This window comes from Tyto alba, unplaced genomic scaffold (genome assembly GCF_018691265.1).
Source record: "Tyto alba isolate M040663 unplaced genomic scaffold, T.alba_DEE_v4.0 Super-Scaffold_16, whole genome shotgun sequence".
NCBI lineage: Eukaryota > Metazoa > Chordata > Aves > Strigiformes > Tytonidae > Tyto > Tyto alba.
Window position 1 is genome coordinate 5,088,161 of NW_024881278.1, and position 18,450 is coordinate 5,106,610.

At 42.0% G+C, this 18,450-nt stretch overlaps 1 protein-coding gene across 2 annotated transcripts in view; it reads left to right on the forward strand.

The window, feature by feature from the left end:
- The window catches only part of USP34 (ubiquitin specific peptidase 34), a 138,832-nt gene extending 124,319 nt beyond the window's left edge, over window positions 1-14,513 (forward strand). The window contains exons 69-81 of one of the 2 annotated variants that reach the window (XM_042789260.1): window positions 173-330; window positions 1,566-1,644; window positions 5,020-5,146; window positions 5,487-5,594; window positions 6,671-6,775; window positions 6,900-7,024; window positions 8,083-8,235; window positions 9,193-9,316; window positions 10,963-11,042; window positions 11,799-11,939; window positions 12,067-12,213; window positions 12,743-12,902; window positions 13,199-14,513. In XM_042789260.1, coding sequence (XP_042645194.1) covers window positions 173-330; window positions 1,566-1,644; window positions 5,020-5,146; window positions 5,487-5,594; window positions 6,671-6,775; window positions 6,900-7,024; window positions 8,083-8,235; window positions 9,193-9,316; window positions 10,963-11,042; window positions 11,799-11,939; window positions 12,067-12,213; window positions 12,743-12,902; window positions 13,199-13,809 — 2,118 coding nt within the window. In that variant the 3' untranslated portion in view covers window positions 13,810-14,513. The remainder of the gene's footprint in view (window positions 1-172; window positions 331-1,565; window positions 1,645-5,019; window positions 5,147-5,486; window positions 5,595-6,670; window positions 6,776-6,899; window positions 7,025-8,082; window positions 8,236-9,192; window positions 9,317-10,962; window positions 11,043-11,798; window positions 11,940-12,066; window positions 12,214-12,742; window positions 12,903-13,198) is intronic. The other variant, XM_042789261.1, reaches the window with a different exon arrangement.
- The last annotated feature ends 3,937 nt before the right edge of the window (window positions 14,514-18,450 follow it).

Sequence of the window (18,450 nt, forward strand, 5' to 3'; positions counted from 1 at the left end):
TGTGGGTTTTATAGCTTTGTTGTAATGCTTAAAATGTATGCCCATCTAAATTTGCTTAGGTATGTTTGTTCTATGTGTTACTTAGTAGAAGTAATACACAATAAGTAATACAAATAAGATACAAACCGAAACATACTGAGAAAGATTAACCTATAATTTTTGTGTGTTTTAGGCAGTAGAAGAGCTGTTTAACCTCATGCAACTGTTTGTAGCTCAGAGGCCAGACATGAGAGAGGAAGAGATAGAAGACATAAAGCAATTTAAGAAAACAACCATAAGCTGTTACCTGCGTTGCTTGGACGGACGGTCTTGTTGGACTACGTTAATAAGGTACGCTCGTAGTGAAGTTGTAGTGTAATAATCTAATCCTGCTTAAATAAGAACTATGTTTTACCAAATGTGAAGTACAATAAAAAATAGCGTTGTTGTTTTGATGTTCTTTTTTGAAGAGTTTGGGGGATACTTTTATTCAGAAGTAAGCAAAGAGAAAATGACAATTGTAACTTTTTTTTTTTCCAAAACCCATTGTTTGTGACTACAGTTTATTTTAGAATGTTTCATCAGCTGAAAACTCAGGAACTAAGTAAATATTTTACAATTAACAGCTGTAAACCAAGATGTATATTGTTAGGGTTCAAACAGAAACACTGTGACAGATTTGCATTGGTAGAGTCCTTGAAACAAACCTAAACCCAAAGCAATCAATGTTGTAAATCAGCATTTAAGCTGAAATTCCATTCTCAGCCCACCATGATTAGTCTAGCTGGGCACAGCAGTCATTTCGGCTGCTGTTGTTGACATTTGTTATTTTGGGGCAGAAATGGGTTTTTATAAGTTGTGCCCACAGGACAGTTTTACTGTATCGTATCTTCAAGTAGGTTTTCATTTTTTGTCTTAGTAGTACATGTGGAAGTGCTGCTTGGGCATTTGCACTGTAACTCTAAATTGCCTGCGTATGCAGGTCGGGTATTGGGGTTCTAGATGTGACTTGATGCACTGAAACGCTCTTCTGAAAAAGCAAAAAGGCCTGTGTTACCTGGAGGGATTACGTTCCGTCAGCTGTCAGAGAGCACAAGCAGATTTTCCCAAACGCTCTGGAAGAATTGTTATGTTAAGAGGAACCATTCATTAGAGTTACCCTTCATTTTCTGTTCTGATATAAGCATAAAATATCCTGATAGAAGCGGTTTTCTACACTTAAAAGTCCAAACGTATGCTTAACTGAACCTATTTTTAAATGTATCACTTGACAAGCATAAACTTCGGTCTTTTGAAGTACATTAGGTTCCTTATTTTTTAGCATTTTTGCAGGCATTATTTGGGAAGTATTTCTGTAAAGGTTGCTTATAAATTATTTCGATAACATAAAGTTGACATAAAGGAGGTTGACATCAAAGGCATTTTTAAGTGAAAAAGTGGGGGGAAAAAATGAGGAGAAGTAATATGTCCTCCTGTAATTATTTTCCAAAATACAGCATGAACATAACAATTTTAAGCATTTGTAGAAATTATGAAAGGGTGGTGTGTAATTTTCAGTGTTCTCAATGTTTGGATTTTTTTCCTAGTGCCTTCAGAATATTATTAGAATCTGATGAAGACAGACTTCTTGTTGTGTTTAACAGAGGATTGATTCTGATGACTGAGGTAAACGCTTTATTTAATTACAATAAACATTTCACTTTCTCATCAAGTCATCCCTTCCTTCCTGACACTTTGAATTGTTTTAATATGGTATCATATGAAATATGTTGACTAAGCACCGGCATACAGGTAAAACCTTAACAGCTTAAGGATCATAAGAAGGACAGAGGAAGAGTTACCAGACATTTTGTATGTCTAAACACTAATGTAGGAGGTTAAGTGGGTAAATTTGAGGCAATACAAATCTTAATACAGCATAAAGGTAATGGGTTAGTTAATGACAGTGATTTGGTACGATAACTATAGAAGGATGTAGCTTAAATAGGATAGGTGAGCAAGAAACAAAAGGGTGTGTCATCTCCTGTATCTGGGATAGATATAACTGCTCTGAGGCTGATAATGGAGAGTACATTAGGCCTACTGAAACAGATGCAACTAGTAAGAGATGTCATGAGTTGTAAGAAATGAGTCTTGGCTTTCTTCACATAGCTACTTCCCCTGTCATCTTTAATAAGATTACTTTAGTAGTAAAAAGAAGATCAGGAAAGCGTTGGCCTGCTTCTCAAGACAGAGGGAAAGCCACCAACAGATGATGTTGAGAGGAGTGAGTTGATGCTTTTTTGGTGTCATTCTCTTTATTACAGATAACTGAGTGAATGGCTGAGCAGAGTCCCACAGTTATTACTGGTTAAGAAGTGTTAAGGCAACAGGTTAAAATACAGAAATAACTCGAAGGATACTCAGTTGCAGTTGTGATCAGTATTTCTGAATGCTTCCTTGAGGCACTTCTGAGGCAATTCTCCCCATCTCTCCTACCTATTGTGCTTTTGGCTGCAAGGAGGAGTGGTCTAAGAACACACAAACTACATTTCCTTCTGACAGAACTGAACTTAAAAAGCATTTCTGCAGCACATGTAATGTATTCCAGTTGTAAATGAGTAATTGGCCCATGAGACCAGACCAGAGTGAGTTTAAAACAGATTAAAAAAAGAATAACGCAGCCCTGAAATGGGTACGGTTTGGATGTCAAGCCCCTGCCCACCAACAGTTTCACTCTACAGATCCACTCGCACTGTCCTGCAGTAATGTAGGAAAAGCCTAAAGGACGTTGCTGAAAAAGCTCTGAACTGTTAGTGGCGGCTACTTTCAGATGAGTGAGACGCCAGAAGACTGAAGAGGGGCACATACAGTGCCCCTTAAAAAATCTTTTTTTTTTTTTTTTTCTTTTGTCTGTCTTAAGATGGGTGTGAGGTATTGGATTCTAGTCAACACTTCCATTATTGAGTTGATGGATGAGAACATGTATTTATTAAATACACTGGCTATGCGAAATGGGGAAGGACGCTAGGTCCTTTTGAGAACAAGAATAAAAATCAAGATTATCTGGATGTGTTGGAGAAAGTGTGAAAAATAAGACACAATTCATTCTTGGCATATGTAGAATGGTGTATTCAGGGAGGAATAATAAACTGATAAAAATCCATGGTGCAGGACAAGTGGATAGGCGATAGTTCTAGCTGTACAGAAAATCGGATGTTGGAACAGATTGCTTCAGAAGGTGTCAGGCAGCACACCTGGAAGTTGCCAGGAAAACTTTGAGAAAGTATTTGTCAAGGATATAAAGATACTTAGCCCGCCTCAAGGCACTTGGAGGTTGATTCCAATCCCATTTTTATGTGGTTTATATAAAAAATTCTCTTAACTTCTTTTATGCCACTGGTTTGTGTTTTCTGGGAAGAAAAATCTGGGATTACAAAATCAGTTAGAAAAAATAGAATTATGAACACTGTGGTGCCGGTTGAAAATTGAGTTTTCAGGAGCTTGTTATAAATGTGAGCCTATTGATTAATGAATTAACTGTAGTTAATTACTCCAGAATATCTGTTCCTCTTTGTCTTGAAAATGCTTACGTTCGGTAATCTTGGGCTAAAAGGTTAGGAACTGGGCTGTAACTTTATTCATATACGAAACTCCTAAGTAGACAAAGACACAGATGTATAAAAAGATGGTGTTTAACAGTTTAGTTAACCCTGATGCGTACCAACAATGGATAATTAAGTTTATATAGAATGCATAATAGAAGATCCAATTTATCCTACATCAAACCTTGCTAGAAATTAGATGGAACTGTTGTTGCCCTGCAGCTTGAAGCTACCAGGCCTTATATTTTCACTTGTTCACTGCAAGTGTCTTGCGCAGTGGAAAACACTGCGTCGAGGAGTCGTCACATTCCCACTTAGCAGGGCTGGCCATCTATCTCTTATCTTCAGTGTAACATCAAAATGGCATCTCGCAATTGTGCATGATAGGGAGTGAGATTGCTGTTTCTTTATCTTTAAAATACCTCAGCAGATTAAATATCTTTTCTTACATCTTGCGCTAGAACTTTTGCAGTTCAGAAATGAGTTGCTTTTCCTTCCCAATTTTTCTATAAATGACAGATGCCCAGAAGGTATTTTAGTTAAAAAAGGAGAAGTAATTCATCTGCTGTACAATCGTATAGCATGTGTCCTTAAGCAGCAGTTTGAAAAATGACCAGCGTCTGTATTAATCTTACGTTCTTTCCCCAAATTGCCACACCCAGGTCTGTCTTTATGCCTCTCTAATACCACTTCGTACGTTGGCACAGAAAGATTGGGATGACCGGTATAGAAAAATACTGTGTCTCAAGTTATGCTTTGAGATAAATGTGTGAAAACTTTGTGATTATTTTGAGCCACTAATATAAAGCTGTTACCCTGAAAACGAATTAAGGCTGTTTTTAAATGCCTGCTTCTATGAGCTGATTTGGATGTGCTCACAGAAATGCTAATTCCTTGAGTTGAGATGAGTGGTAGCTACTTGTAGAGGGTTTAATGTTATAATAAATTTTACAAATTCCATTTCCCCCTGGCACGCACATGATAAAAAATTTAATACGATTCTAGATTTTGGGTTAGGCGAGAAGAACAAAAATCAGCCCTTTTGCCAAAGGCAGGTTTCAGCTTAACCCCCCCCACCGCAAGACCGTCTGTCGTTCACTGGTACCAAAACTAGGTGTCCAGGACAACAGGTAGAGCTGATGGATACACAAGATACCTGGTCCTTCATTTGTTCTCTCTTTCCTTCTCTCTTTCTGTCCCTTTCCCCCACCCCCCTCTCTATTGTTTTGGGGTTTTTTAAGAATCTTTTAGTAAATACACTAATTTTGCATACAGGTTTATACTCTTTTGAAATGTTGTTATCTTTGAGTAATTTCGTTATTACAACTGGTATCGTGTATTTTGATACATCTTGTCTGAGCATAAAATACGTGTAAAAGTGGGATCTGTAGGATAGAAATGATAACAAGTATGTTAATTTGGCAACAAAAAGTTTTTTGGCATTTTTTCTGTACAGTCCTTTAACACGTTGCACATGATGTACCACGAGGCCACAGCTTGCCATGTGACCGGAGACCTGGTAGAACTGCTGTCTATTTTCCTTTCGGTTCTTAAGTCAACACGGCCCTATCTTCAAAGAAAAGGTTTGATTCTAACTCTTCAAAGGATTATGCCTGTTCTCTGTTAATGAATTTTCATGACCCAAAATCTAATGTTTTATCTTGCTTATTAACTGTGTTTAAAAGCTTCCCATACAGTAGGAGATTACAATTACTAAGTTAGTAAATCGTCACTTACTAGATTATTTATTGACGTAATACGAAACTAGATTAAGTAAATTTATTAGCAGTAGACCAGTGAGATTTAACAGATTTCTAGATCGATTAAAACCATGCTAGAGGCAAAAGAGATTCTCCAGCAGTTAAATTCTATGAGCTTTTGAGAAATGAGCTAAATGGATTTCTGTGCTTTTTGCATTTGCAGATGTGAAGCAAGCTCTCATTCAGTGGCAGGAGCGAATTGAGTTTGCCCATAAGCTCCTAACTCTGCTAAATTCCTATAGTCCTCCAGAACTTAGAAACGCTTGTATTGGTAAGTTGTCGTGGTGTGAGTGTGGTCCAGAAAGACTTGTTCTACACAGTTACCTGCTTCAAAATTGAAATTCCGTTTTTGCAAGTGCCCGTGCTTGCTAGGTCCTCTGTAGCCTGGGATTGTTTCTATTCCTGTTGTCACTGCATCGATACTGCCGCTGTGCCTGTTCTAAATCATTCTGGTTTTGTCAGGTTAGAATTACTACTCCTGCTTCCCTAGGCACGCAGACCGTGTTCACAAAAAGTCAGCCTGCGCTTGGAGAGAGCAGTTTGCTACCTGAGAAGGGAAGGGGCGTGCTGGAGGAATAACTCCTGAATTCAGGGGTCAGCGAGTTTAGAATCAAATCCCAAACCTTACATGAAAATTCAGATCTTAACTAACGCCCCACTCGGAAGGGTGCATGGTGACCGAGTTAGGCTGCATAGCAGCTTCTAGTGTTCGTTTTTATGATCCATTACTGGAAAGTATAATAATAAAAGTAAAGCTTTAACAGCTTGTAGAATGGAATGGATTTGGGTTTTTAAATTGTAGCCTTAGACATTATATGCAAGTGTCTCTCTTGCATTAGAAGACCTATTTCAAAAAGGTCTAGGTTTTTTCTAGTTTAGGCTTTTTAAATATTATTTAATGGATATAATTGCATTTTTATGCTGGAAATGACCTTTTGGTGTGATTTGTATGCATTGCAATTTTCCCCCTTACTTTGAGTGCCTTTCTCATTGTCCTCCTGACTGCTGCTGGTTGACATTTTCCAGGCACCAAACCTGCTATGTTTAAGAAGAAGAAAAGAGGGTAATTTTACTGAGCTTCTACTTTCTACGAGCTGGCACCCCTCTCGGTGGTGGCTGATCTACCACTGAGCAGGTTTTCCCCAGTGGCAGAGGTGAAGGGAATCGTGGCTGATTGAGGGGTGTTCCCTTTACGTGCGGTTCCCAGTAGAGCCTACCTCCACGGTGCACACCGAGGGCAGCAAAAGGGGCATGAAAGAGAGTTTGCAAATGCATGAGCCTTAAGTTGAACTGTTTGCTGTTAAGAAATAACAATATGTAATAGCAAAAACAACTTTTTGTTTGTAGATGTCCTCAAGGAGCTTGTACTTTTAAGTCCTCATGATTTCCTACATACTCTGGTTCCATTTCTACAGCACAATCATTGTACATACCACCACAGTAATATCCCAAGTAGGTATTTCAGTGATTGTATTTTGAAGTTCTCTTACACTATTATTACTCTATCGTGTTCCTTCCTGCTGGCAAATATTGACCTTTTTAATATATCCTTATTTTATCCTAACTTATACTGCAGTGTCTCTCGGACCTTATTTTCCATGTCGTGAAAATTTGAAATTAATAGGGGGGAAAAGCAACATTCGTCCTCCACGTCCTGAGCTTAATATGTGCCTCTTGCCTACAATGGTGGAAGCCAGCAAGGTATGTAAACGTACGGTCTTCTATAAATAGCTGTTTCTTTATTGTTTTCCCGTTTCTATGAAAGTACTGTAAGTCTCCGGTAGCGTAATGCATTTACGTTTTCTTTGTAAACAAAGCGTAATTCTTCTTCAAGATGTGTTGTCCTCATATACTCCATTCTAGATGTGCACTCCAGCAGCACCGTTCCCCTGTCCGTGGCGATACACAGCTTCATGCTCCAGACACGATACGGGGTTTTGAACCTCGTAATCAGAAAAAAAAAACCAAACCATAGCGCCCATTTTGATAATCTCGCAGTCTGTCTGTGGCCTTTATAAAGGAAATTCAGGAGCCGCCCGGGGATTGCCCAGACGGGTTCCCCACTCTGTTAAGGTTTATTAGCAGGCAGCGAAGTGGATCCTCCAGGTTTCATTCGAGTCCATTCAGCCGGGACCGAGGCATGATCTCCTCTTTGTTTGGGTACGATACCAGTAGTAGCGTACAGGGCTGCCACGTCTTTCGCTTTCCATTTTCCCTTCTGGGGGCTTCCTGATGGGATGCCGACGTCGGCGGGGCTGCTCCGCAGTCACTTGCCACGTCCCGCGATTACAGTCGCGGCAGCGGTGGGATTCAGCTCACGTAACTTTGCCTATCTAAAAGCTCAGCGTCCAGCTCTTCCTAAGGTTCGCGGCGAGAAACGGTTGCCCTCGGAAGGAGGCGAATAGCTACCCCTCCTTCCCGTCCTGCACACCCGAGTGACACCGGGTGAGGTGACTCTCCCTCGGGAGGAGTCCGTCTCGCTCTTCTCCATTGACTGCAGGGAATACTGAAATGACTAGATTTTAGATAGCTAAAGTCAGGTAAGGTGAATCCCACCCTAAAAGGAATATGTATGGACAATCATTTGAAGAAGGAAAACTGGTTACTTGCTGTACAGTAACTGTGGTTCTTCAAGATGCTTTGTCCACACAGATTCTGTGGTCCTCCTCCTGTGCTAACTCCGAGCCCTGTCATAGGGGATTCTTATCGGTGAAGGAATTGAGTGGTGGTTGAAGCCGCCATACCCCTTATGCCCTCAGGTACAGTGGTCGCAAGGACACACTGGGTGCAGGCACAGCCCCAGTGGACACTGCTATTCAGAAAGAATCCAATCTCCTGCACATGGGGCCTATGTGCACGTAGATGGGAATCTGTGTGGGCAACACATTTCGAAGAAGCACGGTTACTGTAGGGTAAGTAACCCTTCTTTTTTAAAGCTTTCCACATGACGCTGGGTAGATTTGTGCACCGTCAAATTTACTGCATAACCAGAGGTTTTTTAAAATCGTAGAGAGCCAGGAATGACCTGTAGTTGTTTTTTTCCATCATGTATCCAGAGGTAATGGATGGGACACTAAATAATGTAAACGTTTGAACTTTAGAGGTCGTCATGTTTTACGACACGGTATTTTACACTTTATAATGATTTCATATACCTCAGGATCCAGAAGATTTTTAAGCCTCTAAAACCCCATCCACAATTACATTTCCCTGTGGTTTTTGCATGCTTATTTTTTAGCCATTTGTTTTGTAGAAGATTGCATTTGTTTGCTCGAATTTTTGAGATTCCTTTTGGCTAGCTGGTCTACAGGAGCTGACGCTGCTTTAAGTGTGTATGGCCAAAATATATTAAAATACACAAAACCCTTGGCATGTATTTATCACTTGGTTTGAGACATTCCTGAAAATACTGCTTGGAAAGCTCCTGAAGCTTGGTCTTGAGAAAATTCTGACTTCTACAGTTCGTAACTGACAAGTTATGATTTAAAAAGCAGTAGTCTATATAGATTTAGGTATCTGTATGGGATTTTAAATCACTGCGTTCTTTTCTTGTCATCTCAAGGTGTGGTGTTCGCACAGCTTTGCATCTTCTCACCCTGTTGATTCAGAATCCCACAATACGAGTTTTTACTGGTGGGGGAATGGCGTTCGCCTTCCCTCCTCCGATCTCACTCCTGTGCTTGCCAAGGGCTTGGTGAGGAGGCGCAGCTGGCCTGGGGTAGACTTGGAAATTCCCACCGTGTTTCCCTGTAGCGTCCAGTTAAGCATTTTAGGGCAGGAAGTGCAGTAACATTAAGCTAGATGCTCGGGAAATCTGCTTGCTGTCCGGTTGCTTATGTAGTTTAAATGAAGCTCTCTTAAATCTTCAGGGCAAAGATGATGTTTACGATCGCATGCTGCTAGACTACTTCTTTTCTTACCATCAGTTCATCCATCTGCTATGTCGAGTTGCAATCAACTGTGAAAAGTTTACTGAAACTTTAGTTAAAATGAGTAAGTATGAAGGTTAAACAGCCTAAGGATTTGTTTTTCTGTGAACACTGTGAGTGCTTCTCCACCGAGTTTTATATTCAGAAGTTTTAAGGAAAAGGAGAGCTCGTGAAACTTGCTGCATTGATTGTTCTGGACATCATTTTTGTCCCCAAAACTGCATGACGTGTATAACGTCTTGCAGTCTTACCTACGCAACTGTCACGCTTCAGGCCTGTCCAGAGCGGAGCTGAGGCAGCCAGCGAGAATTCAGTCTCCTTCCACACTTATGAGTTTAACACAGGACTGACTCACCGAAGCTTTTGGTTGGTTTTGTGTTTTTTTTTTTTTTCTTTTTGGTTTGGCAGTTTAAATGGCTTTGATGGCTTTGGATCGGATACCGAGCCCTCGGCATGAGGTGGCACCCTGCCCGGGAGCACAGGCAGCCACGGACGGCACCCGTTCCGTCGTTACCAACCCGGGCTTATTGTACTCCAGAGTTTTGGGAACCATTTCAACATTTAATGAAGTTTATAACCATTCAGGCATGTCATTAGTACCCGCTGCTCGTTTCAGCTCTGCCAAGCAAATACCACCAGTATTCAGGTTTCTTCCCGTCACAACAAAAACCTCTTTTGGGGTGTGGGAATGAGGCGTCGGTGGTTTGACCACTCCGGCCGTTCGGCGGGCGCTCTGCGGGACACATCCCGCCTCACATCGCCCACCGAGTCCAGGCACGTTGGGGGGGGGGTTTCTCTTCCACCAGGGACCCCAGGACAAGCCGAGTTAGGCAGTGTGGTAGGTGCAGAGGCACAGACCTCGCTGTCACACAGATCGTTATTACACGGACACGGGCTGGGAGCCGTCACCTTTCAGTTGTCTGAAAATCGGCCATGTGGCCGTGTTCTCCTCTGCAGCCAGTGGGGAGACATGGGATCCTTCCAAGAAAAATTTATCCTCTGGTTCTTAAGCAGAATGAACCAGCTTGTGAAAATACCCGCTTGTTTTCTTGTTTTCTGGGCTGGTAGAAGCCGTCTAGCTAGTCACGACTAAATACCACTTCTAGACCAATCAAACTATACAAATCAATCTTGTCCAAAGAGCGATGACAGTAGAGTGTTCTTTGATGCCCTGAATCACCTATTGGCTCGTTGTTTGTCATGCTCTTCTGATGGGAACTGTTTCTGATGGGAACTGTAGCATTATTAATATTTACTGTAGGTTGTGTTTCCTTACAAAGCCTACTGGGAATGTGTGTGGTTTGCTGTTGCTCAGTGTATCCCTTAACTCTTTCATGGTCTAGGTAACAATGGTGCTTGGTTTAATAATGAAGATTACCCTTTAAAAATTCTACCCTGTTTTTAAAAAAAGGTATTTACAACCTTTAAGTGCTGTAGCTGAGCAGATGAAAATGTAAGACGTTAATAAAACAGCCTGACTACAAGACCAGAACTAAAGCCAGCTCTTTAGGTTTTTTTACATTTCACAAAAATACTGTACGAAATGCACTGCAGAAGCCTCACAGACAGCAGGTCTTTCCGATTATAAAAAATGCTTAGGAAGCAGTCTTATAAAATGAGACTGCACCTGGGTATTACTCCTGTCAGGAAGCGAGTTATTTCCAACAAAATTCACACCCAGTAATAACTTCTTCTCTCGTAAAATTGCAGGTGTGCTAGTTGCATATGAAGGGTTGCCGCTTCACCTCGCGCTATTCCCCAAACTATGGACCGAGCTCTGTCAGACTCAGGTAAGAGTCACGTGAGTTTGAGAACTGAGGGAGTGGGAACACAGGCAAAACATGACGAACGTCACTCAGAGATTAACTCGTAAATTGTAACTGGTGGGCATTGTTTAATCATTCAGAAAACACTAGTATTTTGAATAGAAAATCCCTCTGTTTATGCCACCTGTCATCAGATAAAACCTGATAAAGCAGGTATAAAAATGGGGTGAATTGTATTTGCTCCCAGTATGCACCCAGTCCTGCAAAAACTTAACGCAGCAACTTCACACAGTGCACAGCACTGGCGGGGTGGCCGATGTTTTGTACTGCGTGCTCTACAAGAGCTACTTCATCCTGCCTCTCTGAATTTCCAGCTTTTTTACGTAGCGCGAACGCTGGTATGATGAAATAAAACTGGGGAGATCTCTAAGTCGCCGTGTGCCCAGTGCAAGGAGGGGCTTTTGCAAGAGGGGCCTGGAGTTGGCTCACAGATGAGGAGCCGCTGGCCCGTCCCATCTGTACTGACTGTGGTAACCGGACATTCCTACAGAATCAACTTCATAAACGGGAAATGTGAAATTCTAACTGACAATAATTGATTTGTACAAATGACTGGTACCTGGTAGACCTGAAATACTTTTATCAGTAAGAATGGACCAGTATGAATTAGGACAGTGGGCCTGGTTAGATGCTGCAGTGTTGTACCCCAGTGATGACTTTGAACCCTTCTCTCTCTCTCTCTCTCTCTCTCTCTCTCTCTCTCTCTCTCTCTCTCACCAGTCCGCCATGTCAAAGAACTGTGTAAAGCTCCTCTGTGAAGATCCAGTTTTCGCAGAATACATAAAATGTATTCTGATGGATGAAAGGACCTTTCTTAACAACAACATTGTATATACCTTTCTGACCCATTTTCTTCTGAAGGTACGTGGTCTTTTATCAATCATTTCCATTTCAAGAAGCGCAGCCATACAGGCTGTTTCACTTTGGGATAACTCCTTTCACAGTTCCATTTTTCTGTGGTTTAAAAAAACGTATGTTCTTTTCACAGGTCCAAGGGCAGGTGTTTTCTGAAGCAAACTGTGCCAACTTAATCAACACTCTAATTACAAACCTAATAAATCAGTATCAAAGCCTAGAATCTGACTTGAGCAACCAGAGAGTTGAAATTTCCAAAGCAAGCTCTACTCTAAATGGGGTGAGTCTTTTCTAGGCCCTTCCAACACCGGCATCATTTAGGAGGCAGCTTATTTTCTGTGGAACTCGAGGGCCGCGTGCCAGGGTCCAGCTGAAGAGGGGCGGGCATTGTTAGCTCAGCTCTGCGTGTGAGCTGGGCGCCTGGTGAGAGCCTGGGAGGCAACGTCACCGCCCGGCTGGGAAGGGTTAAGCCCTGCCAACAAAGTAGTCATAAATCTACAGAGCAGCGATCTGAGCAACACGAGGCTGTAAAGCAAGTGATGCCAAGTGCAGTAGAGTTAATGGTAGAAAGCGAAAGACTTTTGTCCTGCAGTGAGCAGCACAGTATTGTCATCATCTCGGGACAGATCTGCAAATTAGTAGTGAGTGGGAAAATTTCAGTAGCGTAAGTAGATTTAGGATTTGATCTTTTGGATGTTGAGAACACACTGAAGCCTCTGCTTATTGCGCAGATGTCTCTGCGTGTAGGATTAACCAAAGTCCGAGTTTGGAGGAAGGCTAATGAAGTTTGTTTACTTCTCTGTTTTTAGGACCTCCGAGCGCTCGCCTTGCTGCTCTCAGTGCACACTCCCAAACAGCTCAACTCGGCCCTGATTCCAACTTTACAAGAGCTTTTAAACAAATGTCGAGCTTGTCAACAGCAGAGGAACTCATTACAAGAGCAAGAAGCCAAAGAAAGAAAAACTAAAGGTTTGCCTTTTCTGGTGGGGTCACTCTAACTAAGGCTTTACGGGCTTTTACAAAAGGAACAAAACGCGTTGTTTTCTTACCACTGCAGGGCGGGCCGCTTCTTGGCTCCGATCCCCAACACTACACAAGAAATGTTGTTTCATTACAGAGCTCAGGGTCTAGGCGATGGCATGAGTGTTCTGTGTGGACGTACTGTGTTTAATAAGGAAAAGGGAAATAAGTGAAAGGCCTATTGCTTGGATGTGTGGCATGGAAAAGGTGCGTTTTCCCTAAGTGAGTTTTCCTTTTCCTTCCAGATGATGAAGGAGCTACTCCTGTGAAGAGAAGACGGGTCAGCAGTGATGAGGAGCACACTGTAGATAGCTGCATCAGTGATATAAAAACTGAACCCCGGGAGGCCTTGACCCCAACAAGCACTTCAGACAACGAGACGCGGGACTCTTCGATCATTGACCCAGGCACTGAGCAAGACCCTCCTTCCCCAGAGAACAGTTCTGTCAAGGAGTACAGAATGGAAGTTCCATCTTCATTTTCAGAAGACATAATGTTAGCGACGCGGTCACAGCACACGGAAGAGCAGTCAGGAAGTGGTAAATTTGAAGAATGCAAAGAATATAAAGACCTGCAGACTTCCAAGGATTCCATTGGAGCTGAGGAGGACTCGGAGTTCCCTTCCACATCGATTTCAGCAGTTTTATCTGACCTCGCAGATTTGAGAAGCTGTGATGGTCAAGCCTTACCATCCCAGGACCCTGAAACTAGTTTATCAATCAGTTGTGGCCATTCCAGAGGACTTTTTAGTCACATGCAGCAGCATGACATTTTAGACATCCTGTGTAGGACCATTGAGTCGACGATTCATGTGGTCACAAGGATATCTGGAAAAGGAAACCAAGCTGCTTCTTGACATTAGATGGAGCATGTCTGCTTTTAAGTCTTTTTTTTTTCCCCCCCCACCCCCTTTCTTCCTCCAAAATGCTGTTTGTATAAGTTTTGCTTATTTCTGTTTTGTGCTTCAGTTTGTCCAGTGCTCTCTGCTTGAATGGCAAGATAGATTTATACGCTTAATTCTTGGTCAGGCAGAACTCAGATTTTCTTTTTTTTCTTTTTTTTCTTTTTTTTTCTTTTTCCTCCCCCCCCCCCCCCCCCCCCCCCCCCGCATCTACCGTACACTTTCTTAAAGGGCAATCAGATAATGGGTATGTTTTATGTAATTAAGAGTTCACTGTAGTGGCTTTCATTTAATATGGCTGTCTGGGAGAACAGGGCCTCCTTGCCCTGTATGATGTAATTTAAACTTATGGCATTTTTACTGTGTATAATATGGTGTCCTCTGTGCCAGTTTTGTACCTTATAATAGAGGCAGATTGCCTCAGATCGCTGTGGTTCTTATTATCAAAATTAAGTTTACTTGTATACTAAACAACCACAAGAAATTTGATTCTGTAAAGAATCCTCTTTAGCTGTGGCCTGGCAGTATATATATGGTGCTTTATTTAACAGAATACCTGTGGAGGAAATAAAGCACACTTGATGTAAAATTAATTGTTTTATTTTTATTGACATGATCAATTGCTATTCTGTGCACTTCATTAAACTGATTGTGATGACTTTTCATTTGTTTATATTATGTTGCTTTTAGTCTTTGCTTTTCTCATCAAAGACAACTTCAAAAATGAAACGGCTGCAGAGAGAAATGACGATGATGATCAAATGTATATAATTGATGTAAATCTCGGTCCTTTTCTGGTTTACTTTGCATGAATGTTCAGTCACGCAGCTGAGAGGTGGTTGTTTACTTGGTTGCCCCCCGATGTCAGAACAGGAAGTGGGGGCAGAAGCCAGTGGGACTTTTCAGTTCTGTTCCTCAGCTTTAACCTGTGTTGGTCACGTTTTCCTCCCGCACCACTTGCAGACTTGCTTCCTCTTCCCCTGTACCCCTGCTGCCCCCCGGGCCCGCTCCACCCGGGCGCTCACCTGCTTTCTTGACAATTCTGCACCCTCGGAACTGCCGCAAGGACTTTACCACCTTTCCCTGTCACATCTCTTCCTGTTATTTCTGAGCAATGTCCCTTTCCTATGTGATCTTTTGGACTGTCAATGATACTGGTTTTAATATCTGATTAAACTCCATTTTCAGCTTCATTTTCCAGTTGCTTAGCTCATTTGTTTTTCTATTGTCTTCATAACACATCTATCTTGGCCTTTTTTCTTCCAAATGCCTTCATTCCGTCTGCCATTTAATGTAGTTTAGCATCATCTGCTTCTCCACAATTCTACTATGTGATGCTTCTGTGACTCCTCTTACTCCCTTTGAATCTACTCTCATTTTTTTTAACCTTCTGTACTTAATAATTTCTGTCTTGGAAGTCTACACTTTCTGTTCCCCTTTATTAGCACTTTTATCCCTGCGCTGACGGACACTAGATTGATGCTGGTGAGTGCCTAAGTTGGTCTCCTCATTGTTCAGACACGAAGTAATGATGTTTTCACTCTCTTTAGAAATGATTTTACTATCCTTTCTGATTAACTTCTCCATAGATTGTAATTTCAGAGAAATCATCAACAGCTCCGAGTCAAAACTTCTACCCAATGAAGCCCAGAATTCATCTACCAAGGCCTGGACCAAGCCTGTGAAGTTGCGGTTGGGTTAAGATGTCTTTAGGAAGATACTGCCCTATTGATCTAAAAATCTTCAAGCGATCAAGCAACCATCATAACCCTCTGGTGAGCAGTCTGAGTTAGTTACGAGCGTGCATCTGCTTTTTGGTGTGTTGCCTGACTTCAGCTTTCAGCTCTTGCACGGTGTTGGCCTTAGCTCCTCCCCTACAGGATGAGCTCACGCCCTAAGTCTGTTACTGAAGAGTGGGATTCTATCTTCTGTGATGTGTTTTTCTCATTATTTCAAGCCCTCTTTTTGAAGTATACTAAGTACAAACAGTATTTAATAATTATTTTATAAATGATGCACAAGGAAGTAATATACTTTTTTTTTTTCTCTGTTCCCACACGAACATTTGCCCTTCTGTGTTCAGCTGATCACTGGCTACCAGCTGGGTCCTTGATGTTATTTTTAGCATGTCTTCCCCTACAGACCCGTAAATGTGATTTGCAAATGCCATTAGTGGCAATTTTGTACTTGATTTCAAATTCTTTTCTCGCAAATACATGAACGGCCATTTAGAATCCCCCTAGAAGTCCATTTATATTTTCCCCTAACAAGGCCTCTTGCAAGTTACGATTCTGTTACACTTGGGAGGGGTACGCTGGGTTTGGCGGCGCTCTAAGCGAAGCACCTTTACGCCGTCACATGCACATCGTACATACAAGCTACGTTAGCCCGGCCCGTTCCCTTGGCGCTCTCCTCAAAAAGCTAAACCCATGTTGGTTAGCTTCAGTGAAATTATTATCCTGTTTTTCTAAACTGACTGACTTTAATACTAACTTTTCTATTATTTTACTCAAAAATGATGAAGATTACCAGGATCATTCTTACTGCTCTTCCCTTACATTACCTTTGACTTTCCCCCTTAAGCATTCCTGCAATTTTTACTAATTTTTTGCCAGTATTCATTTTTTTAGAGCAAACATAAGGAGTACCTGCACAACCTTGTCTCCTCTTCCATATCCTTGTGTCTGTTTATCTTGTTCTCTCATTTTACACATTCTCCAAGTCATGATTTCTTCCCTAGTATCCCCCTTCTTTAAGTTTTCTGATTTGTGTTTCTTTGCCTTCAAGAATCCTTTTTTTTTTTTTAGTCCCTCTTTGAAAACCCCACTTTTAACTGGCTTCTTCAGTCTCTTAAGGCTTTTTATTCTCTTCCATGGCTCATCCCACCTCCCATTTAACCCCTTCAAAATTCAGCTTTGAAAATACCTTCTCCTTCCCCTGCCCTTGCAGCACAACCTGCCAGCCTCTGCCTGCTTGGACTCACACTGTTCAGACAGTCCTCTCCTCTGATTTTTGGCTGTGGTCTTAGAAATCTTGTCTTTCACATTTAGTTATTTTTTCTTTCGGCTTTCTCATACAGCAGGTCGTTGTCCAGAATCTTACATTATGAAAGTGCTACAAGGTAAACAAAACTTGTCTTATCCTGCTTCATACTGCTCGCTCTCCCTGGAACATCATCTTAAAACATATCAATTCCAGTAAATTTGAGCATATTTCCAACAAACTCTCTACATCTGTCTCCCCTCCTGCTGTTTTCTCTTTCGTTATACTGGGAAAGTTTTAGGACAGGGAAGTCTTCACGGGGACTTACTTAGATAACACACTATGATACTGTAATTTCATTACGCATGACATGACAGTATTGTTATCATCAAACCATTATTAAATTCTAATTCCTGAACTCTGCTTCTTCCAGCTCAAGGCCTGAGGATAACAGGTAGCTTAACATTCTTTTGTTTTACTAAGCTCATGGAGAGTCTATGAGAAATTTTAGCACTCTGGAGTAAATGTGTCTGCCCTACCCCCTTTATGCTAGGGCTGGCTGATAGTGCTACATCTTCTCCTGAAGGCTACCTCCTACAGCTGAAATGGACTTCTCCGTGGCGTATCTCACTTCCAGATTAACAGTGTGCGGAAACTGAACTTTCAGGTCAGCAATACCATGCTAATGCCAGCACATACAGTGAAGATGGGAAGAATGCAGGAATGCTGGTGAAGCAAAAAGAAAAAATATCTTTTGGGGTTTTTTTTTTCACCTGCAAGGACAGTCAGGCAGGGGCTGCTTGTGGGTGTGAAAGCTGCCTGGCTGCTGCTTACGTGAGGCTGGCCTACAAGCAGGATCACAGGGTAGGTACATCACGTTTTTAACTTCAGCGAGCTTGTACCTATTACCCAACTTACAGCTGTGCAGGCACGAGGGAACAAGACCACCACTGAAGAAGACATGTCCCCTTCAGTTCACTACCCTTTCCTGAAAGAGGACGTGAGGGCTGGCTGGGGCTGTCCCTCCCCGCAGCAGCTGCCGAGTTTTCTGGGGGTCTTGGCTGCCCCACACCTAGGAGCGAGCACTGCGACACTGGGAACACAAGTAAGTCACTTATTTTCTAACACTGGTGCCTGGCACTTGGTCCAGCTGAACACTCCGCTAGTGGAAGGAGACAAGAAAATTCAGAGTAGCAAAACATACACATAGTGGGTGCTTGTGCCCCTACGCTGGAAGAGGGTTTTAGTCAGGAGGGAGAAGGGGTGAGCCATACCTCCCAGAGGAGCTCTTGTAACGGCCTCCCCTCCCACTGAATTGTCACAAAATCTCTTGGATTGTCTACACACCAAACTGCTTAGTCTGATCGCCATCTGAAACCCAGATCTTCTGGTTTTATTTAAAGGTTGCCCCTTTGTCAAACAATACTCTAAATCGTTTTTGTACTCAGAATGACAGGCTTGGTCCTTGAATATTTACCCAAAATGGTAACTAAGTTTCAAACATTTCGAAAAACAAAGATGTCGTAAAACATGTTTCTCAAGGGGCTTTTCTCCACCCTCCCGGTAACCAGTCCGTGCATCTGTCCTGCCACTGCACTGTGTGTTCCTGTTAGC